This window comes from Heptranchias perlo, chromosome 29 (genome assembly GCF_035084215.1).
Source record: "Heptranchias perlo isolate sHepPer1 chromosome 29, sHepPer1.hap1, whole genome shotgun sequence".
NCBI classification, from domain to species: Eukaryota; Metazoa; Chordata; class Chondrichthyes; order Hexanchiformes; family Hexanchidae; genus Heptranchias; species Heptranchias perlo.
This window is the reverse complement of record NC_090353.1, coordinates 15637146-15663427: the sequence shown is the minus strand read 5'-3', so window position 1 is coordinate 15663427 and position 26282 is coordinate 15637146. Positions and strand designations below refer to the sequence as shown.

Sequence of the window (26282 nt, the reverse complement as noted above, 5' to 3'; positions counted from 1 at the left end):
GGAATATTGTTACAGAACTTTCCCTCAGAATATTTTGATGTGGGTGGAATAGTAGGATAATAAGGTCAATTGTACATGGGCTGTGAATGGAGATTAAGTGGGTGGGATAGAGTCCAGGATAGAGGACATTATACACGAGCTATGTGTGGGGGGTGGGGGTTTAAATGAGTGGGGTAGAGTCCATCATAGGGTAGATTGTATGTGGGCTGTGGGAGGGGTAGAATTGATGGGCAAAAGACCTTCTCGCATTCCTTGCTTTCTTCTGCTTGTAGCCTGCTGCCGTATTAATTGTTTGTTAAAGGAGATTGCTACCCTCTCCAATATCACTATTAGCTTCATTTCTTTTGTCCAGGTCAGGGATGGAAACGCCTCGGAGATTCTCTTTAACTGTGTTGACCGTGGTGATGGAGGCTGGTATGTTTGCAGGGTTCACTGTGGGGCCCAATATTTGTTTTCCAAGTGGGTCCCACTCCGAGTTGCCAGCAGCCCAACAACAGGCGAGTAAAAAAAAACACTTGTGATGTGCGAACATAGAGAGAAGGCTCCTGCTATGGCAGGATACATGCCCTGCCTGATGTGGTACTGAGCCACATGGAGCGCCCCTGATTCAATCCCTGCTCTTTGCTGAGTTTGTAGATCTGAGTCAGGGCAGTTTTATGGGGCTACAATGGGCTGGTTAGGGAGGTGAAAAGTCCCCAGCTAGAAAGTCTGTGTTACATAGAATTACATAGAATGTGCAGCACAGAAACAGGCCATTCGGCCCAACAGGTCCATGCTGCTGTTTATGCTCCACACGAGCCTCCTCCCACCCTTTTTTATCTAACCCCATCAACATATCCTTCTATTGTAAGCTCTGGAATTCTCTCCCTAAATCTCTCCGCCTCTCTACCTCTCCTCTTTTAAGGTGCTCCTTAAAACCTACCTCTTTGACCAAGATTTTGGTCACCTGTCCTAATATCTCCTTATGTGGCTTGGTGTCAAATTTTGTTTGGAAATCGCCTTGAGATGGTTCACTAAGTTAAAGGTGCTATATAAATGCAAGTTGTTATTGTTATTCCTTTCCCCCTCATGTGTTTATCTAGCTTCCCCTGTGAACGTCAGGTGAACGCAGAAATTGGACTTGGCTGTGAAGCCTCCATGGTCAATAATCCTGCCAGCACTTACTGTCTAGGTGCACCCATGAAAATTGACTACTTGGGTGATGTACGGGTAGGCAGCTGATGCCTGTAGGACCTGTATCCCAGCACAAGTCACGCTGTCAGGAGAGGAGGGGAGAGAACAGTGACTCTGAGGACAAATGGAACAATGTTTTAACATGTATTGTTTATTGTGTGAATATGAAAACAACTTAAAGCAAACCCAGCATTCCTTCTAGTTGTTGGGCTGCTGGGGAGGGGGAAGAGAGAGTGCAAGCATCTGGGGCAATATGGCATGTGAGGGGTGGGGAGTGTGAACGGGTCGGGGATCACCGTGTATCAGTGGGGAGTGTGAGGGTGTCCCTGTCACTGTGGTGATGTATATCACCATGTCTGTTTGTGGGTGTGCACATGTGTGTTTGTGCAAGCCTGTGTATGTGTGTCTGAGGGGCAAGGAATGAGCACACAGAGAGTCAGAGACAGGGGATGGGCTCAGAGAGAGTGAGAGAGAGATGGGTAGGAATGAGCTCGCAAGAAAGAGAGAGAGAGAAAAAGAAATAAATAGAGGCAGGGAATGAGCTCGGAGGAAGAAAAATTTGGAGGCAGAGAGACTGAACTAGGAGAAAGGAAGGGCTGCTGTAGTGATTATGATTTACTGATAACCACCAACCAGTAACCACAGGCCTGGTCCATATAAATCTGAGCAATGCCACGGGTGAGTTATATGAAGAATTTGTGAAAGTTTTGAAAAATGGACACTGTCACTTTAAGAAGCAGTGATGTACAAATTGATTGCAGCACCTGTGATTGTTGCTCGATATTCTTAGCTCTGCTGGTTCCTTCCTCTTTCCCACACCCTGTATCTTGACGCGGTCACTTTCCATCACAGTTGTTACCCACTGCTTCAACCTTGAAACCCGCTGTCTTCTGCACACTCAGCATGGCTGCTTGATATGTGTTATAATTGTGGCTTCAAATGCTTGTTTCTTAGCAGCCTGTGCCTGTCCATGACTCATACTCTCTCTAACACTTTCAAGACTTGTCTGTTCAAGATGAATGAGATTGGGGAAGTGTTAGATCAGTGTTACTCACATTCCCAGCCATTCTCAATAATGCTGCACCATGCTGATGGGGTGTATACCCATGCTTGCGCCCCCAAGTGATTTCACCCACGCCCCTGTGAGCAGGTACCAAGTGCAGACTATCGCTGAGTTGGCTGATCTCAGTTGGCAGTGAGGTGTTACAATTACATAGAATTTACAGCAAGAAACAGGCCATTCAGTCCAACTGGTCTACACGAGCCTCCTCCCTCCCTACTTTATCTAACCCTTTCAGCAAACCCTTCTATTCTTTTCTCCCTCATGTGTTTATCTAGCTTCCCCATAAATGGATCTGTGCTATTTGCCTCAACTACTCCTTGTGGTAACACGTTCCACATTCCACTCTCTGGGTTAAGATGAATTCTCCTGAATTCCCAATGGATTTACTGGTAACTATAATATATTAATGGCCCCTAGTTTTGGACTCTCCCACAAGTGGAAACATTTTCTCTATGTCTACCCTAGCGAACCTCTTCATAATTTTAAAGACCTCTATCAGGTCACCCCTCAGGCTTCTCTTTTCTAGAGAAAAGAGCCCCAGCCTGTTCAATCTTTCCTGATAATTATAATCTCTCAGTTCTTGTAAATTCTAAATCTTTTTTGCACCTTCTCCAGCACCTGGGACGAGGGAGACCAAAGTGGGTCAGGGTTCCCGCTCCTGATCACTATCCATTGACCCCGTCTGGAAATTGTGTTTTTGTGAGTTTCGGGTGAGGCCGGGATGGGACATGATTGACGTGTGGAATGCTCAGTTTAGTGAGGTACTGGAGGGGGTCCAGCAACTGTGAAATCCGTACCCCAGCCAGAGTCCGCACCTTTCTCAACTGATGTCCACAGGGCACTTTCCTACAGGGCTCATTTGACACTGATCAGGAGCAGGAAGCCTGAGTGATTTTCCCCTCATCCATCCACACTGAGGCCAATTGTAGCAACCCTCCCCACCTTTGCATACTTGGGAAAACTTGGAAAACTCAGCACTGACCAGGGATCAAACCCAGGACCTTCTGGCTTATGTATGGCTCAGTACCACAGTGAGTGGTGTCTTTCCACACTATCCCAGCGGGGTTGTCCTGCTCTGGTGGTGTTAGACCTAGCTGAGATTGAGCAGAGTTGATCTGTCACCTTCCTTTATATTTGAATTGTTTTGTTTTTTCTGCAGCGAGTGGATTTTGCCCAATGTCGTATGGGGTTCAGATCCTGGTGCAGCCAAGCTCACTGACCCTGAAGGAGGGTGATACCATGGTACTTCTGTGTTCGGCTGTGGGCAATCCTCCGCCCCGGTACCAGTGGTTCCGAAACAACCAGGTGTTGCCCGAGGCAAATGAACCATGCCTGAAGGTTTGTGACCATTTCTGGATCGAGTGATCCAGTGATACCTTGAATGTTTGACTCAAATAGAGGTCTGGTCTTTCTCAAGTGTTAGAAGTAATAAACACTGCTGTTGTCACACTGCAGGCATGTTAGTTAATACTTACGCTGCTGGCTGGTCCATGGAAGTGACTGTCTCCCTGGACTGAGCAGTTATTCAACTCACTCACTCACGCTGACACATACACCAATATTACACGAATTATGTGCTTTTGCCTCATTGTTAGTATCAAGTACGCCCAGCTCAGGTCCAGCAGATGTTAGATAGAATCATAATATGATGCAACACAGAAGGAGGACATTCGGCCCATCGTGCCTGTGCTGGCTCTTTGAAAGAGCTATCCAATTAGCCCCACTCCACTGCCCTTTCCCCATAGCCCTGCAAATTTTTCCCCATCAAACATTTATCTAATTCCCTTTTTAAAATTATTATTGAATCCGCTTCCACCACACTTTAAGGCAGTGGATTCCAGATCATAAACAACTCGCTGCATAAAAAAATGTTTCCTCATGTCTCCTCTGATTCTTTTGCCAATTACCTTAAATTTGTGTCTTCTGGTTACTGACCCTTCTGCCACTGGAAACAGTTTCTCCTTATTTACTCTATCAAAACCCTTCATGATTTTGAGCACCTCTATTAAATCTGCCCATTACCTTCTCTGCTCTAAGGAGAACAATCCCAGTTTCTCCAGTCTCTCCACATAACTGAAGTCCCTCGTCCCTAGCACCATTCCAGTAAATCTCTTATGCACCCTCTCTAAGGCCTTGACATCCTTCCTAAAGTGTGGTGCCCAGAATTGGACACAATGCTCGAGCTGAGGCCTAACCAGTGTTTTATAAAGGTTTAGCATAATTTCCTTTTTTTGGTACTCTATGCTTCTGTTTATAAAGCCCAGAATCCCATATGATTTTTTAACAGCCTTCTCAATTTGTCCTGCCAACTTCAAAGATTTGTGTACATACAACCCCAGGTCTTTCTGTTCCTGCACCGTCTGCAGGGTAAGGCTTCCTGGCTACCACACTTGATCATTTGAGAAACAAACACTTTCCCTTTTATGCTCAAGAGATTCAGTGGGTTTAAGTTTTTTCCCTCTATTTCTCCCCTCCTGAAGGTGTGTTGCTGGGGAACAATTCCTCAGGCACTGGTAGTCCTCCCTTGAAAGAAAGAAAGAACTTGCATTTATACCAGTGCCTTTCTCGACCTCAGAATGTCCTAAAGTGCTTTACAGCCAATGAATTACTTTCTGAAGTGTAGTCACTGTTGTAATGTAGGAACTGCGGCAGCCAATCTGTGCACAACCAGCTCCCATAAACAGCAATGAAATAAATGACCAGATCATCTGTTTTAGGTGTTGGATGAGGGATAAATATTGGCCAGGACACCAGGGAGAAGTCCCCTGCTCTTCCTTAAATAGTGCCCTGGAATCTTTTGACAGGGCGGATGGGGCCTCAGTTTTAACGTCTCATCTGAGAGATGCCACCTCTGACAGTGCAGCACTCCCTCGGTACTGCGCTGAAGTTCCAGCCTAGATCATGTGCTGAAGTCTCTGGAGTGGGACTTGAACCCACAACCTTCTGATTCAGAGGCGAGAGTGCTACCCACTGAGCCACGGCAGTCCTCCCTTACTTTGTAAGTGGTCACTCTTGTGAGTGTTGGCAGAATGATGAACCATGGAGAGCATCGCTGCCAAACTTCGTTCTGTCCTTACCTGATGCCGACATGCATGCAATTCCAGTAGGGATCCCCGGATAACGATCAAGAACAGGATTCCTGGCTGATTTCCCCCTCCCTAACCTAGGGGTGCTGAGGCCAAATGTAAGACCCCCAATCTCTCCCCCTTCCAACCCGGGTTAGATCAATTAACTTGAACGCAGAACCGGGGACCTTCTAGGGAGCTTGGGCCTCAGTATCCATATCACTGCAGAGACACCAGGACAGTTTGTACTTTGCTGTTAAGAGACTTTGAGGCCTTGTGTCTCAGCAAATAAAGCCGCATCGTAAGATCAGCTCCATGTCAGAGGCCAGTGAACAGATACAGACAATACTTTACATGGAAAGGAGACAAGGGAAAACTCGTTGATTTAACTGAATTGGTTCTCCATGGTTACGTCCAAATGACTGCCTGAAAGAACATGGCCAAGTGATGACCTAAATATTTAAACAGGTAAAAGTGTATTTATTTCCCTCCTATGAATTTTGAATCCAGATCAATGGAGTCACGACTGCTGACCGTGGGAACTATTGCTGTCACGTTTTCAATCTTTATCACGAGGAATGGAGCAAGGGCGTTCCAGTGGAGATCGGTACGTTCAATGCAATGATCTGTCCTTCTGAAAACGTCTTTATTCTCAGTTTACTCCCTTCATCTCCTAAAAAATGGACTCATACTTGGGTACAATTTAACGGCTGTTATCTACTGCTTGGTACCTCTCTAATGAGTGTCAGCCAGCTATTTGACCGTGTCTTCTTGTTGAGTCCCATCTTATCCTCACCTGACATCCACAAGCACAGCAGTGTCACTGGATAACAATCCGCAGCAGGCAACTTGGTTGGTTTTTCCTCTCCCTAGTCTAGGGGCTTGAGGCCAATTGTAGGATCTCGCTGACCTGGCTAAGAGTAGCTAACTGTAGGGCACGGTAGCCTAGAGTTTATGGTACAGCAGCCTAGTGTTCATGGTACGATAGCTAGTGTCTATGGTACGATAGCTAGTGTCTATGGTACGATAGCTAGTGTCTATGGTACGATAGCCTAGTGTTTATGGTACGGTAGCCTAGTGTTTATGGTACAGTAGCCTAGTGTTTATGGACGATAGCCTAGTGTTTATGGTACGGTAGCCTAGTGTCTATGGTACGATAGCCTAGTGTTTATGGACGATAGCCTAGTGTTTATGGTACGGTAGCCTAGTGTCTATGGTACGATAGCCTAGTGTTTATGATGCGGAACTAGCAACCCAGAGGTTGTGACTCCAAATGGTAAGTTGTGAAATTGAATTCAATACAAATCTGGTCATTTGTGGGCTGGCACCAGTAACCATGCTTGTTGTAAAAACCCAACAGGTTTGCTAATGCCCATCAGAGAAGGAAGCCTGCCATCCCTATCCAGTCTGACCACTACGTCGTTGACTCTTAATGCCCACCAGTGTGGCCTAGCAAACCACTCAGTTGTAAACAATTGCTGCCAAGTTCAATAATGAGCACCATCATCACAGTGGTTCAAGGAGAAGGGCCCTCCACCACCTTCTCAGGGTAACGAAGGCAGTAATTGCAGCCTTGCCAGTGTTGCCCACATCCTGAGAACAAATTAAAAAACAACTCAGCAAACACTGGGGAATTGAGCTGGGATCTTCGGGTTCGATACCGCTCAGTTCAACATTTGGTGGTGCACTTTCTGGGGGAATATAGAAACTTTAACTTTGATTGAAAAAGATGGAATCTCTTTTGGTATCTACTTAGCACCTGAGTGAAAGGTGAAGCATTCCTGCTGAGGTCTGTTTCAGTTGCTGCTTTTTATTTTCTGCATCACACTGTCAGTGTTTATTTGAGGATTTTTTAATATTTTAACAGAGCTGTACTGTTGTCATGGTTACTGCTGTCACATGTTCATATTTCTTCTTTATCCTTTAAGGACCCAACACCTCCTTCAATGAGGCACTTCTTGTGGCCACTGATAAAGGTAATGTTTTCAGAATGGTTTAGCTCGTCCAAAACTCCATTGCCTGTATCCTATCCTGCATCAAGTCCTGCTCACTCAAGACCCCTGTGATCGCTGACCTGCATTGCTTCCCAGGCCTTCCAATTTAAAATTCTCACCTTTGTGTTTAAATCCTTTCATGCTTAAAACCCAGCTCTTGACAAGCTTTTAGACACCCCGCCTAATATCTTTCTTTGGCTTGGCATCTATTTTTGTCTGATTACATTTTTGTGAAGTGCTTTCGAGTGCTCTTGGTGTTGGGTTTGTATTTATTGGGGGGCGTTGGGTTTGTATTTACAAGGGAGTTTTCTTGATGTTGGGTTTGTATTTACTTAGGGTGTTCTTGGTGTTGGGTTTGTATTTATTGGGATGTGTTCTTGTGTTGGGTATGTAATACTGGGTATGTTCTTGGTCTTGGGTTTGTATTTACTGGGTATGTTCTTGGTATTGGGTTTGTATTTACTGGATATGTTCTTGGTGTTGGGTTTGTATTTACTGGGTATGTTCTTGGTGTTGGGTTTGTATTTACTGGGATATGTTCTTGTGTTGGGTTTGTATTTACTGGGATGTGTTCTTGTGTTGGGTTTGTATTTACTGGGTATGCTCTTGGTATTGAGTTTGTATTTACTGGGTGTGTTCTTGATGTTGGGTTTGTATTTTTTGGAGGTGTTCTTGGTATTGGGTTTGTATTTACTGGGGGTGTTCTTGGTGTTGGGTTTGTATTTACTGGGGTGTGTTCTTGATATTAGGTTTGTATTTATTGTAGGTGTTCTTGATGTTGGGTTTGTATTTATTGGAGGTGTTCTTGATGTTAGGTTGGTATTTACTGGGTGTATTCTTGGTGTTGGGTTTGTATTTATTGGAGGTGTTCTCGGTGTTGGGTTTGTATTTACTGGGGGTGTTCTTGGTGTTGGGTTTGTATTTATTGTAGGTGTTCTTGGTGTTTAGTTTGTATTTACTGGGGTGTGTTCTTGATGTTAGGTTTGTATTTACTGGAGGTGTTCTCGGTGTTGGGTTTGTATTTACTGGAGGTGTTCTTGGTGTTGGGTTTGTATTTACTGGAGGTGTTCTTGGTGTTGGGTTTGTATTTACTGGGGTGTGTTCTTGATATTAGTTTTGTATTTATTGTAGGTGTTCTTGATGTTGGGTTTGTATTTATTGGAGGTGTTCTTGATGTTAGGTTGGTATTTACTGGGTGTATTCTTGGTGTTGGGTTTGTATTTATTGGAGGTGTTCTCGGTGTTGGGTTTGTATTTACTGGGGGTGTTCTTGGTGTTGGGTTTGTATTTACTGGGGTGTGTTCTTGATGTTAGGTTTGTATTTACTGGAGGTGTTCTCGGTGTTGGGTTTGTATTTACTGGAGGTGTTCTCGGTGTTGGGTTTGTATTTACTGGAGGTGTTCTCGGTGTTGGGTTTGTATTTACTGGAGGTGTTCTCGGTGTTGGGTTTGTATTTACTGGAGGTGTTCTCGGTGTTGGGTTTGTATTTACTGGAGGTGTTCTCGGTGTTGGGTTTGTATTTACTGGAGGTGTTCTCGGTGTTGGGTTTGTATTTACTGGAGGTGTTCTCGGTGTTGGGTTTGTATTTACTGGAGGTGTTCTCGGTGTTGGGTTTGTATTTACTGGAGGTGTTCTCGGTGTTGGGTTTGTATTTACTGGGTGTGTTCTCGGTGTTGGGTTTGTATTTACTGGAGGTGTTCTTGATGTTAGGTTTGTATTTATTGGAGCTGTTCTTGTTGTCTGATTTGTATTTACAGGGGTGTGTTCTTGGTATTGCGTTTGTATTTACTGGGGTGTGTTCTTGGTATTGGGTTTGTATTTACTGGAGGTGTTCTTGGTGTTGGGTTTGTATTTACTGGGATGTGTTCTTGGTGTTGGGGTGTATTTACTGGGGTGTGTTCTTGGTGTTGGGTTGTATTTACTGGAGGTGTTCTTGGTGTTGGGTTTGTATTTATTGGAGGTGTTCTTGGTGTACAGTTTATATTTACTGGGGTGTGTTCTTGATAGTTTTGTATTCACTGGGGTGTGTTCTTGGTGTTGAGTTTGTATTTATGGTGTTCTAGGTGTTGGGTTTGTATTTACTGGAGGTATTCTTGGTGTTGGGTTGGTATTTACTGGGTGTGTTCTTGGTGTTAGGTTGGTATTTACTGGGTGTGTTCTTGGTGTTGGGTTTGTATTTACTGGAGGTGTTTTTGGTGTTGGGTTTGTATTTACTGGGGGTGTTCTTGATGTTAGGTTTGTATTTACTGGAGGTGTTCTTGATGTTAGGTTTGTGTTTATTGGAGCTGTTCTTGTTGTCTGGTTTATATTTACTGGGGTGTGTTCTTGGTGTTGGATTTGTATTTATTGTAGGTGTTTTTGGTGTTGGGTTTGTATTTATTGGAGGTGTTTAGTTTGTATTTACTGAGGTGTGTTCTTGATGTTAGTTTTGTATTTACTGGGGTGTGTTATTGGTGTTGGGATGTATTTACTGGGGTATGTTCTCGATGTTAGGTTTATATTTACTGGGGTGTGTTCTTGGTGTTGGGTTTGTATTTATTGTAGGTGTTTTTGGTGTTGGGTTTGTATTTATTGGAGGTGTTCTTGGTGTTTAGTTTATATTTACTGGGGTGTGTTCTTGATGTTAGTTTTGTATTCACTGGGGTGTGTTCTTGGTGTTGAGTTTGTATTTATGGTGTTCTAGGTGTTGGGTTTGTATTTACTGGAGGTATTCTTGGTGTTGGGTTGATATTTACTGGGTGTGTTCTTGGTGTTGGTTTGGTATTTACTGGGTGTGTTCTTGGTGTTGGGTTGGTATTTACTGGGTGTGTTCTTGGTGTTGGGTTGGTATTTACTGGGTGTGTTCTTGGTGTTGGGTTTGTATTTACTGGAGGTGTTCTTGGTGTTGGGTTGGTATTTACTGGGGGTGTTCTTGGTGTTGGGTTTGTATTTACTGGAGGTGTTCTTGGTGTTGGGTTTGTGTTTACTGGGGATGTTCTTGATGTTAGGTTTGCATTTATTGGAGGTGTTCTTGATGTTAGGTTTGCATTTATTGGAGGTGTTCTTGATGTTGGGTTTGTATTTATTGGAGCTGTTCTTGTTGTCTGGTTTATATTTACTGGGGTGTGTTCTTGATGTTCGGTTTGTATTTACTGGAGGTGTTCTCGGTGTTGGGTTTGTATTTACTGGAGGTGTTCTCGGTGTTGGGTTTGTATTTACTGGAGGTGTTCTCGGTGTTGGGTTTGTATTTATTGGAGGTGTTCTTGGTGTTGGGCTTGTATTTACTGGAGGTGTTCTTGGTGTTGGGTTTGTATTTACTGGAGGTGTTCTCAGTGTTGGGTTTGTATTTACTGGAGGTGTTCTCGGTGTTGGGTTTGTATTTACTGGAGGTGTTCTCAGTGTTGGGTTTGTATTTACTGGAGGTGTTCTCGGTGTTGGGTTTGTATTTACTGGAGGTGTTCTCGGTGTTGGGTTTGTATTTACTGGAGGTGCTCTCGGTGTTGGGTTTGTATTTACTGGAGGTGCTCTCGTTGTTGGGTTTGTATTTACTGGAGGTGTTCTTGTTGTTGGGTTTGTATTTACTGGAGGTGTTCTCGGTGTTGGGTTTGTATTTACTGGAGGTGTTCTTGGTGTTGGGTTTGTATTTACTGGAGGTGTTCTTGTTGTTGGGTTTGTAATTACCGATGCAGGTGCTTTTGTTGTTGGGTTTCTGTGTAATTTTGTCACTTGCAATAACCCAAAAGTAACATCGGGCAGTTTGTAATTCATCCCATAACAAGATATTATTTCACGTGTGAGTAATGAGCCAGCTTTTGATCACCTGAAACCATACAGGGCAGGATATGTGTAAGACACATGACACCATCGTCAATGACAGTTGGAACCCTGGTCAATGACGTTCCAGACTCCGGTCAGTGACATTCCAGACTCCGGTCAGTGACATTCCAGACCCCGGTCAGTGACAGTCGGAACCCGGGTCAGTGACGGTCTGGACCCCGGGTCAGTGACGGTCTGTTTTTCTTGCTCTCTCCAGTGAGTGCTGAGTTGACTCTTTGTGCTGTGTTTTCTCATAGGCTCCAGCCCAGGACCACGACTGAAGTTGGTCCATCATCCTGCAGATTTCTACGGTAAATATGCACATTCTTTAAATCAGTTTCATACTTTCTTTTACCAAAAAGTTGCTCACTCTCGCTGGGGTACAGGTTCCATGGGCACTGGCCGCTGATTATTGTGTGAACCTAGACAGTGAGTGTCAGCAGAATATTCAACCGTGGGGAAATGGAGCTGATCCTGATCTTGATGCTGCCCGCTATATGCCCACTTGCCGGTGGGTCACTGGGTAATGGTTTGAGTTACGTTGAGCAAGGGAGAGACATGCCTGGGTAGTCCCTGGAGAATGGCTGCAAAGGGCAGTGGTTACACTGTGAGCAGTGTCACTGGAACACAGGAACACGTGTAGGCCATTCAGCCCCTCAAGTCTGTCCCGTCATTCAGTGAGATCATGACTCATCTGTATCCTAACTCCATTAACCCGCCTTGGCTCCATATCCCTTAATACCCTTTGGCTAGCAAAAATCAATGATTTAAAATTATTAATTGAGCTAGCATCTACTGCTTTTTGTGGGAGTTCCACACTTCTACCACCCTTTGCGTGAAGAAGTGTTTCCTAACTTCTCTCCTGAATGACCTGGCTTTGATTTTAAGGTTATGTCCCTTGTCCTAGACTCCCCCACCAACGGAAAGAGTTTCTCTCTATCTACCCTATCAATTCCTTTCAAAACCCTAAAAACCTCAATCAAATCACACCTTAACCTTTCATATTCCGGGGAATATAAGCCTAGTTTCTGTAATCTCTCCTCGTTATTTAACCCTTGGAGCCCTTGAATCATTGCTGCACTCCTTCCAAGGCCAATATATTCTTTCTAAGGTGTGGTGCCCAGAACTGTACACAGTACTCCAGATGTAACCAGGGCTTTGTATAGCTGCAGCAAAACTTCCTCCCTTTTATATTCTAGCCCTCTAGTTATAAAGGCTAACATTCCATTATCCTTTTTGATTACTTTTTGTACTTGACCACTACATTTTAGTGATCTATGTACATGGACCCCTAAATCTCTTTGGACCTCCACTGTTTCTAGTTTTTCACCATTTAAAAAGTGCCCAGATCTATCCTTTTTTGGTCCACAATGGATGACCTCATATTTAACTACATTGAAATCCATCAGCCACAATTTTGTCCACTCATTTAATCGATCAATGTTTCTTTGTAATTTTATGCTCCTGTCTACACTTACTATGCCACCAATCTTTTTGTTATTGGAAAACTTGGGTATATGGCTCTCTATTGTGTTATTCAAGTCGTTAATAATTACAGTGAATAGTTGAGGCCCCAGAACAGATTCTTGTGGGACACCAATAGTCACTTCTTTCGAATTCAAGTACATATCCATTATCCCTACTCTCTATCTTCTACCGCCTAACCAGTCACCTAACCAGGTCAATAATTTGCCTTCAATTCCATGAGCTTTAATTTTAACTAACAGTCTCTTGTGTGGAACCTTATTGAATGCCTTCCAGAAGTCCATATAAACTACATCCATAGACATTTCTCTGTCTGCTACTTTAGTTACTTCCTCAAAAAATGCAATTAAGTTAGTCAGACAAGACCTACCCTTATACGAATCCATGTCGGCTCTCTCGAATCAGCTCAATTTCTCTAAGTGCTCAGTCACTCTGTCCTTAATTATAGATTCTAATAACTTCCCCACAACAGATGTTAGACGAACAGGTCTATAATTTTCTGGTTTCTCTCTCTCTCTCTCTCTCTCACCTTTCTTAAATAATGGGGTGACAGGCTAGATGGATGAAAAATGGGATGATACAGAAAAAAAGGGAAAAGATTACCTCACCCCCCCCCCCCATATAAATACAGGAACCAAATATGTGAAAGTATTATTTTATATTCATTAGCAATTGACGATAAGCTACAGTAAATCAGACAGCAGATTTTTCATGTGCTTAAATGTAACAATCCTGACCTGAGTGGCATAGGGAGACCAGTGGGCACTGGGTGACTTAGTGGGTTAGACACTGGCCCTCTGCCATTAGGGACCTTGGTTCAAACCTAGCCCATACTGAAGAGATTTGGCTAGTCCCAACCCGGTTTTTAGTGGGCATGGGCCTACAGTAGAAACCTGCCCCCAATTCGCACAAGGTGACTGAGAAGTGGAAAAAGTGGCTTGGGTGCAATGGGGGCACTTACTGAGCTTGGGGCCAGGGTATATTGTTGTGAAGAGTAGCAGGAACTTAACTCTGAACTCTAACCCAAGCTATACCTGACCTGGAAATGCTTGATGCAGACACTGAAAGCCTGAATTTTTTTTTATACATTCGTTCATGGGATGTGGGCGTCGCTGGTAAGGCCAGCATTTATTGCCCATCCTTAATTGCCCTTGAGAAGGTGGTGGTGAGCCGCCTTCTTGAACCGCTGCAGTCCTTGTGGTGAAGGTTCTCCCACAGTGCTGTTAGGAAGGGAGTTCCAGGATTTTGACCCAGCGACAATGAAGGAACGGCGATATATTTCCAAGTCGGGATGGTGTGTGACTTGGAGGGGAACGTGCAGGTGGTGTTGTTCCCATGTGCCTGCTGCTCTTGTCCTTCTAGGTGTTGGAGGTCCCGGTTTTGGGTGGTGCTGTCGAAGAAGCCTTGGCGAGTTGCTGCAGTGCATCCTGTGGATGGTACACACTGCAGCCACTGTACACCGGTGGTAAAGGGAGTGAATGTTTAGGGTGGTGGATGGGGTGCCAATCAAGCGGGCTGCTTTGTCCTGGATGGTGTCGAGCTTCTTGAGAGTTGTTGGAGCTGCACTCAATCCAGGCAAGTGGAGACTATTCCATCACACTCCTGACTTGTGCCTTGCAGATGGTGGAAAGGCTTTGGGGAGTCACTCGCTGCAGAATACCCAGCCTCTGACCTGCTCTTGTAGCCACAGTATTTATATGGCTGGTCCAGTTAAGTTTCTGGTCAATGGTGAACCCCAGGATGTTGATGGTGGGGGATTCGGCGATGGTAATGCTGTTGAATATCATGGGGAGGTGGTTAGATTCTCTCTTGTTGGAGATGGTCATTGCCTGGCACTTGTCTGGCACGAATGTTACTTGCCACTTATGAGCCCAAGCCTGGATGTTGTCCAGGTCTTGCTGCATGTGGGCTCGGACTGCTTCATTATTTGAGAGGTTACGAATGGAACTGAACACTGTGCAATCATCAGCGAACATCACCATTTCTGACCTTATGATGGAGGGAAGGTCATTGATGAAGCAGCTGAAGATGGCTGAGCCCAGGACACTGCCCAGAGGAACTCCTGCATCAATGTCTTGGTGCTGAGATGATTGGCCTCCAACAACCACTACCATCTTCCTTTGTGCTAGGTATGACTCCAGCCATTGGAGAGTTGTCCCCCTGATTCCCATTGACTTCAATTTTACTAGGGCTCCTTGGTGCCACACTGGGTCAAATGTTGCCTTGATGTCAAGGGCAGTCACTCTCACCTCACCTCTGGAATTCAGCTCTTTTGTCCATGTTTGGACCAAGGCTGTAATGAGGTCTGGAGCCGAGTGGTCCTGGCGGAACCCAAACTGAGCATCAGTGATCAGGTTATTGGTGAGTAAGTGCCGCTTGATAGCACTGTCGACGACACCTTCCATCACTTTGCTGATGATTGAGAGTAGACTGATGGGGCGGTAATTGGCCGGATTGGATTTGTCCTGCTTTTTGTGGACAGGACATACCTGGGCAATTTTCCACACTGTCGGTAGATGCCAGTGTTGTAGCTGTACTGGAACAGCTTGGCTAGAGGCGCAGCTAGTTCTGGAGCACAAGTCGTCAGCACTACAGCCGGGATGTTGTCGTGGCCCATAACCTTTGCTGTATCCAGTGCACTCAGCCGTTTCTTGATATCACGTGGAGAGAATCGAATTGGCTGAAGACTGGCTTCTGTGATGGTGGGGATATCGAGAGGAGGCTGAGATGGATCATCCACTCTGCACTTTTGGCTGAAGATGATTGCAAACGCTTCAGCCTTGTCTTTTGCATTCACATGCTGGATTCTGCCATCATTGAGGATGGGGATGTTCTATTTCTGACCCTAATCAGCATGACATTTTCAGAAAATACAAAGGAGACTTGTAGTGTTGGTCCCAAACGCTCACTCACTTCTTGTTTCTTTCAGCAACAGACAAGGTAGCCCTGCTGATGGGGAACATGAATTATTTACACCACAAGCAGCTAAAGGCTCCAATGGTGGATGTGCATGAGCTCACAAATCTCCTCCGACAGCTCGACTTCAAGGTTGTGTCCCTGCTCGACCTCACCAGACTCGAGATGCACAGAGCTGTCAACGAATTCCTGCTGCTTCTTGACAAGGGCGTGTATGGTATCTACATTTTACCTTTGCAAACCCATAAACAGTCGTGTTTCCCCCTCTTCCCTTCCAGTCTCCCTCTTCCTCTCCTGAAGCTGGACACAGTTTCACTGGCTCCAGCAGCCTTAAGCCAACACTTCATTCTTTGAGTGTCGGGGGGCATCGGACCGTGTCGGGGGGCACCACAACCAAACCTGATCCCATTCTCAACTGGGAGGAGCTGGGTGTGAGCACAGGGTGACAGTTGTGGAGAGGAGGAGTTGGGTGTGAGCACAGGGTGACTGTGTAGTGGAGTGGAGGAGCTGGGTGTGAGCACATGGTGACAGTTGTGGAGAGGAGGAGTTGGGTGTGAGCACAGAGTGACTGTTGTGGAGAGGAGGAGTTGGGTGTGAGCACAGAGTGACTGTGTTGTGGAGAGGAGGAGTTGGGTGTGAGCACAGGGTGACTGTTGTGGAGAGGAGGAGTTGGGTGTGAGCACAGGGTGACTGTTGTGGAGAGGAGGAGTTGGGTGTGAGCACAGGGTGAATGTTGTGGAGAGGAGGAGGTGGGTGTGAGCACAGGGTGACTGTGTTATGGAGAGGAGGAGTTGAGTGTGAGCACAGGGTGACTGTGTTGTGGAGAGGAGGAGTTGGGTGTGAGCACAGGGTGACTGTGTTGTGGAGAGGAGGAGTTGGGTGTGAGCACAGGGTGACTGTGTTGTGGAGAGGAGGAGTGGGTGTGAGCACAGGGTGACTGTGTTGTGGAGAGGAGGAGTTGGGTGTGAGCACAGTGACTGTGTTGTGGAGAGGAGGGGGTGGGTGTGAGCACAGGGTGACTGTGTTGTGGAGAGGAGGAGTTGGGGGTGTGAGCACAGGGTGACTGTGTTGTGGAGAGGAGGAGTTGGGCGTGAGCACAGGGTGACTGTGTTGTGGAGAGGAGGAGTTGGGTGTGAGCACAGGGTGACTGTGTTGTGGAGAGGAGGAGTGGGTGTGAGCACAGGGTGACTGTGTTGTGGAGAGGAGGAGTGGGTGTGAGCACAGGGTGACTGTGTTGTGGAGAGGAGGAGGTGGGTGTGAGCACAGGGTGACTGTGTTGTGGAGAGGAGGAGGTGGGTGTGAGCACAGGGTGACTGTTGTGGAGAGGAGGAGTTGGGTGTGAGCACAGGGTGACTGTTGTGGAGAGGAGGAGTTGGGCGTGAGCACAGGGTGACTGTGTTGTGGAGAGGAGGAGGTGGGTGTGAGCACAGGGTGAATGTGTTGTGGAGAGGAGGAGGTGGGTGTGAGCACAGGGTGACTGTGTTGTGGAGAGGAGGAGGTGGGTGTGAGCACAGGGTGACTGTGTTGTGGAGAGGAGGAGGTGGGTGTGAGCACAGGGTGAATGTGTTGTGGAGAGGAGGAGGTGGGTGTGAGCACAGGGTGACTGTGTTGTGGAGAGGAGGGGGTGGGTGTGAGCACAGGGTGACTGTGTTGTGGAGAGGAGGAGGTGGGTGTGAGCACAGGGTGACTGTGTTGTGGAGAGGAGGAGGTGGGTGTGAGCACAGGGTGACTGTGTTGTGGAGAGGAGGAGGTGGGTGTGAGCACAGGGTGACTGTGTTGTGGAGAGGAGGAGTTGGGTGTGAGCACAGGGTGACTGTGTTGTGGAGAGGAGGAGTTGGGTGTGAGCACAGGGTGACTGTGTTGTGGAGAGGAGGGGGTGGGTGTGAGCACAGGGTGACTGTGTTGTGGAGAGGAGGAGGTGGGTGTGAGCACAGAGTGACTGTGTTGTGGAGAGGAGGAGTTGGGTGTGAGCACAGGGTGACTGTGTTGTGGAGAGGAGGAGTTGGGTGTGAGCACAGGGTGACTGTGTTGTGGAGAGGAGGAGTTGGGTGTGAGCACAGGGTGACTGTTGTGGAGAGGAGGAGGTGGGTGTGAGCACAGGGTGACTGTGTTGTGGAGAGGAGGAGGTGGGTGTGAGCACAGGGTGACTGTGTTGTGGAGAGGAGGAGGTGGGTGTGAGCACAGAGTGACTGTGTTGTGGAGAGGAGGAGGTGGGTGTGAGCACAGGGTGACTGTGTTGTGGAGAGGAGGAGTTGGGTGTGAGCACAGAGTGACTGTGTTGTGGAGAGGAGGAGTTGGGTGTGAGCACAGGGTGACTGTGTTGTGGAGAGGAGGAGTGGGTGTGAGCACAGGGTGACTGTGTTGTGGAGAGGAGGAGTGGGTGTGAGCACAGGGTGACTGTGTTGTGGAGAGGAGGAGGTGGGTGTGAGCACAGGGTGACTGTGTTGTGGAGAGGAGGAGTTGGGTGTGAGCACAGGGTGACTGTGTTGTGGAGAGGACGAGTTGGGTGTGAGCACAGGGTGACTGTGTTGTGGAGAGGAGGAGTTGGGTGTGAGCACAGGGTGACTGTGTTGTGGAGAGGAGGAGTTGGGTGTGAGCACAGGGTGACTGTTGTGGAGAGGAGGAGGTGGGTGTGAGCACAGGGTGACTGTGTTGTGGAGAGGAGGAGTTGGGTGTGAGCACAGGGTGACTGTGTTGTGGAGAGGAGGAGTTGGGTGTGAGCACAGGGTGACTGTTGTGGAGAGGAGGAGGTGGGTGTGAGCACAGGGTGACTGTGTTGTGGAGAGGAGGAGTTGGGTGTGAGCACAGGGTGACTGTGTTGTGGAGAGGAGGAGGTGGGTGTGAGCACAGGGTGACTGTGTTGTGGAGAGGAGGAGGTGGGTGTGAGCACAGGGTGACTGTGTTGTGGAGAGGAGGAGGTGGGTGTGAGCACAGGGTGACTGTGTTGTGGAGAGGAGGAGGTGGGTGTGAGCACAGGGTGACTGTGTTGTGGAGAGGAGGAGGTGGGTGTGAGCACAGGGTGACTGTGTTGTGGAGAGGAGGAGGTGGGTGTGAGCACAGGGTGACTGTGTTGTGGAGAGGAGGAGTTGGGTGTGAGCACAGGGTGACTGTTGTGGAGAGGAGGAGTTGGGTGTGAGCACAGGGTGACTGTTGTGGAGAGGAGGAGTTGGGTGTGAGCACAGGGTGACTGTGTTGTGGAGAGGAGGAGGTGGGTGTGAGCACAGGGTGACTGTGTTGTGGAGAGGAGGAGGTGGGTGTGAGCACAGGGTGACTGTGTTGTGGAGAGGAGGAGTTGGGTGTGAGCACAGGGTGACTGTGTTGTGGAGAGGAGGAGGTGGGTGTGAGCACAGGGTGACTGTTGTGGAGAGGAGGAGGTGGGTGTGAGCACAGGGTGACTGTGTTGTGGAGAGGAGGAGGTGGGTGTGAGCACAGGGTGACTGTGTTGTGGAGAGGAGGAGGTGGGTGTGAGCACAGAGTGACTGTGTTGTGGAGAGGAGGAGTTGGGTGTGAGCACAGGGTGACTGTGTTGTGGAGAGGAGGAGGTGGGTGTGAGCACAGGGTGACTGTGTTGTGGAGAGGAGGAGTTGGGTGTGAGCACAGGGTGACTGTGTTGTGGAGAGGAGGAGGTGGGTGTGAGCACAGAGTGACTGTGTTGTGGAGAGGAGGAGGTGGGTGTGAGCACAGGGTGACTGTGATGTGGAGAGGAGGAGTTGGGTGTGAGCACAGGGTGACTGTGTTGTGGAGAGGAGGAGGTGGGTGTGAGCACAGGGTGACTGTGTTGTGGAGAGGAGGAGGTGGGTGTGAGCACAGGGTGACTGTGTTGTGGAGAGGAGGAGGTGGGTGTGAGCACAGGGTGACTGTGTTGTGGAGAGGAGGAGGTGGGTGTGAGCACAGGGTGACTGTTGTGGAGAGGAGGAGGTGGGTGTGAGCACAGGGTGACTGTGATGTGGAGAGGAGGAGTTGGGTGTGAGCACAGGGTGACTGTGTTGTGGAGAGGAGGAGGTGGGTGTGAGCACAGGGTGACTGTGTTGTGGAGAGGAGGAGGTGGGTGTGAGCACAGGGTGACTGTGTTGTGGAGAGGAGGAGGTGGGTGTGAGCACAGGGTGACTGTGTTGTGGAGAGGAGGAACAGACCATTTACTTTCTCCTCAGGTTTGCTTTACTACGCCGGCCATGGATATGAAAACTATGGGAATAGCTTCATGGTTCCCATCGACGCTCCAGATTCCTACACGTCTGAACACTGCCTGTGTGTCCAGAACATTCTGCAGCAGATGCAGGAGAAGCAAACAGGGCTGAATGTTTTCCTCCTCGACATGTGTCGCAAAAGGTATGGAAAAGGAGAATTTCATTCTTAAACTCTCTCTGCTGAATTTCTGTGTTCAGCAAGGATGGGACTCAGTTGTGGTGAATTGTATACAGAGAGAGCATCAGGTACTCCCAGGGCAGGTGCAGTCCAGGTTAGATACAGAGTTAAGCTCCCTCTACACTGTCCCATCAAACACTCTCAGGGCAGGTGCAGTCCAGGTTAGATACAGAGTTAAGCTCCCTCTACACTGTCCCATCAAACACTCTCAGGGCAGGTGCAGTCCAGGTTAGATACAGAGTTAAACTCCCTCTGCACTGTCCCATCGTGCGGCCAGGTTAGAGAACGACAGGCTGCACAATTCACAGCTAAAAGCAGGAGAGTGGTGCAATTTCCTCAATCTCTCAAGACTTAAGCTGCAGTATAAAAGCCGCTTAAAGTTCCTTCTACTCTGCCCCTACAATGTGCGTCTGCCCCATCCTCTGAAGAGCATCTCTTATTGCCTGGTATGATTTTATTTTAAATTTCCCACATCATACATCCTGTGGCCTCTTTAGGTGAGATTGTTACTTTACTGCCAAATCAATGGCAGGCCTGAGCTGGAGGCCCATGCCCACTAGGAATTGGGCAGGGATGTTGCCTGAAATGTGAAGGTGTTTCATTCCCCAGCACTAATATCCCTCACCTTGATCAGCATAAAATTCACTGGGAAAAACAAAGTTAAAACAGCTTTGGATATATGACTATAAGAAATAAGAACAGAAAATGCTGGAAACACTGAGCAGGTCAGGCAGCATCTGTGGAGAGAGGAACAGAGTTAAGATTTCAGGTCGATGACCTTACATCAGAACTGGAAGATGTTAGAGATGAACAGCTTTTAAGCAAATACAGAGCCAGGAAAAGGGGTGGGGAGAACAAAAGGGAGAAGTCTGTGATGGGGCGGAGGGCAGTAATGATTAAATTACAAAAGTGATGATGGTGCAAGGCAAAAGGAGCTGTTAATGGAACGAGTATAGAAACAAAAGATGGGTCCAGAGAAGCTGTAAATATGACTCTAAGGACTTCTTTGTAATTCTACCTTCTCAGGAACATGCATGACGAAATCATTCCGCAGGTGGGAGCCTTGAGAGTCACAGCAAATATTGTCTTTGGTTATGCCACGTAAGCAATTTACTTTTTCTTTTTTCTCTCTAACTTTCGCCAGTTTAATGCTGTATTTATTTACGGTGCTGCCCCCACTGCACTGTAATAGGAAGTAAGAACTTGCGTTTATATAGTGCCTTTCACGACCTCAGGATGCCCCAAAGCGCTTCACAGCCAATTGACTACTTTTGAAGTGTAGTCACTGTTGCAATTTAGGAAACACGGCAGCCAAATTGCGGACTGCAGGGTCCCAAAAACAGCAATAAGATAATGACCAGATAATCTGTTTTCAGTGATGTTGGTTGAAGGATAAATATTGGCCAGGACACCGTGGAGAACTCCCCTGCTCTTCTTAAAATAGTGCCATGGGGTCTTTTACATCCACCTGAGAGGGCAGACGTGACCTCGGTTTAACATGTCATCTGAAAGACGGCACCTCCAACAGTGCAGCACTCCCTCAGTGCTGCATTGGAGTGTCAGCCTGGATTTTGTGCTCGTCTCTGGAACCGGGCTTGAATCCACAACCTTCTGACTCGGAGGCGAGAGTGCTACCACTGAGTCACAGCTGATACTAATGTAGATAAGGCAGGGTCTTGGGACTGGGCAGACTGAGGAGCTTGTGCTGCTGACCAGTGATTTTGTTATCTCGTTCCCAGTCCAGAATTGCGATGTGAACCTGCTTCACCTTCCCTGGTGGTCCCCGATTATACTGCGGGCCAGAGTGGGGGCTGACAGCTACCTCCAGCAACGACGCACGTGCAGTTACTACAAAGTCACAGCAGTTAATTTACCTCTCTGCTCACAGAGCTTCGTGATCTGGCTGGCTGGCAATGTTAAAACCTCACTGTCCGCCTTTAGTAACATAGGAACAATAGTAGGCCATTCAACCCCTCGAGCCTGTTCCGCCATTCAATTAGATCATGGCTGATCTGTATCTTAACTCCATCTACCTGCCTTGGTTCAGTAACCTTTAATTCCCTTGCCAACAAAAATCTATCAATCTCAGTTTTGAAATTTTCAATTGACCCCCAGCCTCAACAGCTTTTTGGGAGAGAAAGTTCCAGATTTCCACTACCCTTTGTGTGAAGAAGTGCTTTCTGACATCACTGCTGAACAGCCTAGCTCTAATTTTAAGGTTATGCCCCCTTATTTTGGACTCCCCCACCAGAGGAAATAGTTTCTCTCTATCTACCCTATCAAATCCTTTAATCATCTTAAAAACCTCAATTAGATCACCCCTTAATCTTCTAAATTCAAGGGAATTCATAAGAACATAAGAAATAGGACCAGGAGTAGGCCATACGACCCCTCGAGCCTGCTCTGCCATTCGATCAGATCATGGCTGATCTTCAACTTCAACTCCACTTTCCTGCCCAATCCCCATTTCCCTTGATTCCCCTAGAGTCCAAAAATCTATCTATCTTAGCCTTGAATATATTCAATGACTCAGCACCCACAGCCCTCTGGGGTAGAGAATTTCAAAGATTCACCACCCTCTGAGTGAAGAAATTCCTCCTCATCTCAGTCTTAAATGGCCGACCCCTTTTCCTGCGACTATGCCCCCTGGTTCTAGATTCTCTAGCCAGGGGAAACAATCTCTCAGCATCTACCCTGTCAAGCCCCCACATAATCTTATATGCTTCAATGAGATAGCCTCTCATTCTTCTAAACTCCAGAGGCCCATTTTACTCAACCTCTCTTCATGGGACAACCCTCTCATCCCCAGAATTAACCTAGTGAACCTTTGCTGCACCGCCTCTAAGGCCAAGTATATCCTTCCTTAGATAAGGAAACCAAAACTGTACGCAGTACTCCAGGTGAGGTCTCACTAAAGCCCTGTACAACTGTAGTAAGACTTCCTTACTCTTGTACTCCAACTCCCTTGCAATAAAGGCCAACATGCCATTTGCTTTCCTAATTGCCTGCTGTACCTCCATACTAACTTTTTGTGTTTCAAGCCTAGACTATGCAACCTGTCCTCATAATTTAACCCTTTTAGCCTTGGTAACATCCCCTCCAAAGCCAATATATCCTTTCTGAGGTACGGTGCCCAAAACTGAATGCAGTACTCCAGATGGTATCTAACCAGAGTTCTGTACAGCTGTAACATAACATCCACCCCTCTGTTTACCAACCCTCTTGAGATAAAGGGCAAAACAGAGAGTTCAGCTCGCACATGACCGAGAACGAAATGGCGGCCCCAATGGCACGCAGTACAGGCGACAACCATTTGCCTTTGTCACGCCCAGACTTTGCCTCCAGAGGCTGAGGGAAGAAAGCACCAGTCCAGGTGATGATCTCTGCATCGGGTGCCAGTGCTGTAATGTAAATGGGGAGTGAGCGGCCGAGCGATGGGCGTCAATCAGCCCCTAACCACACGGCTGGCTCATTTCAGAGAGTGTTAATGATCCACGTGATTGTCATTTATTGAATTGTTCCAGTTGCCCGGACGCAGAGGCGTATGAAATCAGCCAAGGGGCGCTTTCAAACGGGATTTTCATCAGTTTCCTGAAGAAACGCTTATTGGAGGATAAAAAAATCACTGTCCTGCTGGATAAAGTTGCAGAAGGTGGGTTCGATTTTACGCTAAGATAAAAGCTTCCCCCACATCTCCGCCAGTGGGTTAAGACCATGCTCAATGTGGTACTGACTTATGGAACAGGAAAGATCCCAATCGATCCCTGTTCTGTGCTGAATGGCTGAAGAAGGCGGTAATTATTTCCCCCCCATTCTGTACGGACCTGTCCCTGTTCTCCATGGCCATCTTGTACTTGTCCAGTCTGGCATATCCCATCTCCTAATGGTCTGGGGTGGTCCGTTTGCTTGTTGTGGTATATGTATCCAATCTTGCTAATACTGGGAGCTACGCTCATCTCATTGTACCGCCTATCTATTGGGGTGTGTAGGACGATCTCCCTGGTGTTCGGGTGAGAGTGTGAACTGTGACCCCTGGTTATCTACTGACCTTACTCACCAACTGGATTTGGATTTGGCCCATCAACGCAGAAAGGAAAAAGTTTCTGCTGCCTCACTTGGTGACGCTAGTGTTTCACCATGTACGGAGTGAGGATAAGCAGATTCTTTCTCCCTCGCAGTTTATGCCCCCTCCCCCCACAGATGCTGACCAGGTACAGTTTCACGGGAACCAGCTGCTCACCAGTGCCTTGTTCAAGCAGTCGTTCTTAATTCTTAAAAGAAAAAGATTAGTGAAGACAAATGCAGGTCCCTTACAGTCAGAAATGGGAGAATTTATAATGGGGAACAGGGAAATGGCAGAGCAATTAAACAAATACTTCAGTTCTGTCTTCACGGAAGAGGACACAATTAACTTCCCAGAAATGCTCGGGAACCAAGGGACTAGTGAGAAGAAGGAATTAAAGGAAATTAGTATTAGTAAAAAAATAGTGCTGGAGAAATTAATGGGACTGAAAGCCAATAAATCCCCAGGGCCTGATAATCTGCATCCCAGAGTACTAAAAGAGGTAGCCATGGAAATAGTGGATGCATTAGTTGTCATCTTCCAAAATTCTATAGATTATGGATCAGTTCCTGCAGATTGGAGGGTGGCAAATATAACCCCACTATTTAAAAAAGGAGGGAGAGAGAAAACAGGGAACAACAGACCGGTTAGCCTAACATCAGTAGTAGGGAAAATGCTAGAGTCTATTATAAAGGATGTGATAACAGGACACTTAGAAAATATCAACAGGATTAGACAAAGTCAACATGGATTTATGAAAGGGAAAAGGTTTGACAAACATACTGGAGTTTTTTGAGGATGTAACTGGTAGAATAGATAAGGGAGAACCAGTGGATGTAGTTTATTTGGATTTTCAGAAGGCCTTTGATAAAATAAGAGGTTAGTGTGCAAAATTAAAGCACATGGGATTGGGGGGAATATACTGGCATGGATTGAAAATTGGTTAACAGACAGGAAACAGAGAGTAGGAATAAATGTGTCTTTTTCAGGGTGGCAGGCGGTGACTAGTGGGGTACCGCAGGGATCAGTGCTTGGGCCCCAGCTATTCACAATATATATCAATGATTTGGATGAGGAAACCAAATGTAATAATTCCAAGTTTGCTGATGACACAAAACTAGGTGGGATCGTGAGTTGTGAGGAGGATGCAAAGAGGCTTCAGAGCGATTTAGATAAGTTGAGTGAGTGGGCAAATACGGATGCAGTATAATGTGGATAAATGTGAAGTTATCCACTTTGGAAGGAAAAAACAGAAAGGTAGAGTATTATTTAAATGGCCTGGCCTGTCCCTCCCGTTCTCCCTCCTGGCCTGTTCTTAGCAACTGCTCCTGATCGCTTTTGAGATAAGGGTTGTGGCCCCTGATTTCCCTTTGATGTTATGATACCTGTAGCTAACAGTGTTGTGCAGGCACAGTGAGCCATTTTGGAAAGGGTACAGCCACATCACAGCCTGCCTCCTCCTCCTCCTCCCTCCAAACCCACAGATGTGCAAAGGGACCTGGGTGTCCTTGTACACCTATCACTGAAAGCAAATATGCAGGTACAGCAAGCAGTTAGGAAGGCAAATGGTACGTTGGCCTTGTTGTACGTTGTCCCTCCCGTTCTCCCTCCTGGCCTGTCCCTCCCGTTCTCCCTCCTGGCCTGTTCTTATCCCAAAAGCGATCAGGAGCAGTTGCTAAGGGTTGTGGCCCCTGATTTCCCTTTGATGTTTTGATACCTGTAGCTAACAGTGTTGTGCAGGCACAGTGAGCCATTTTGGAAAGGGTACAGCCACATCACAGCCGCCTGCTCCTCCTCCTCCCCCCTCAAACCCACAGATCCCCTCTTCCTCTACCCTTTTTTGCCCTCAGTTTCTACCTGAAATGATTCCTGTTCCCCTCATTTTTTTTGCACAATCCTCCATTCTTCTTTGAGGATTTTTCAGTTTAACTTCAATTTAGACTCATTCTGGAAATGTCCTTTAAATGCAGACATATGTTTCCCCTTTAAATGTAACAAGACCTGTTTCCTCATTTTCCTGGTGCTATGTATGAATGACCAATTACTATATTCAGATTACTGGGTGATATAATAATTTAAGTTTTTAAAAATATGAATGGATGAGACAGGTTAGATAGAAGCAGACTGATTGCAATAGTTGAGGGGTAAAGAACAAGGGGTCATAGTTACAAGATTAAATGTAAGGGAATTAGAACAGAAGGCAGGAGAAACTTCTTTACACAGAGAGTTGTGAGGCGGTGGAATTCACTTCCTGGGTTAGTGGTTGAGGCAGAAAGATGAGATTGGATTGGTGGATGAAGGAAAAGGGGTTGGAGGGATATGGGACCAGGGTGGGTAAATGTGATTCGAACTATTTGCTTGCGT

General features: G+C 46.9%; 1 protein-coding gene across 2 annotated transcripts in view; it reads left to right on the top strand.

The window, feature by feature from the left end:
- Positions 1–26282, top strand: part of LOC137299418 (mucosa-associated lymphoid tissue lymphoma translocation protein 1-like) — a 50603-nt gene that overhangs the window by 10616 nt on the left and 13705 nt on the right. For both annotated transcript variants that reach the window (XM_067968149.1, XM_067968150.1), the window contains exons 5-13: positions 353–497; positions 3396–3574; positions 5812–5908; positions 7230–7277; positions 11347–11400; positions 15504–15707; positions 19642–19819; positions 20882–20956; positions 23380–23507. In XM_067968149.1, coding sequence (XP_067824250.1) covers positions 353–497; positions 3396–3574; positions 5812–5908; positions 7230–7277; positions 11347–11400; positions 15504–15707; positions 19642–19819; positions 20882–20956; positions 23380–23507 — 1108 coding nt within the window. The remainder of the gene's footprint in view (positions 1–352; positions 498–3395; positions 3575–5811; positions 5909–7229; positions 7278–11346; positions 11401–15503; positions 15708–19641; positions 19820–20881; positions 20957–23379; positions 23508–26282) is intronic.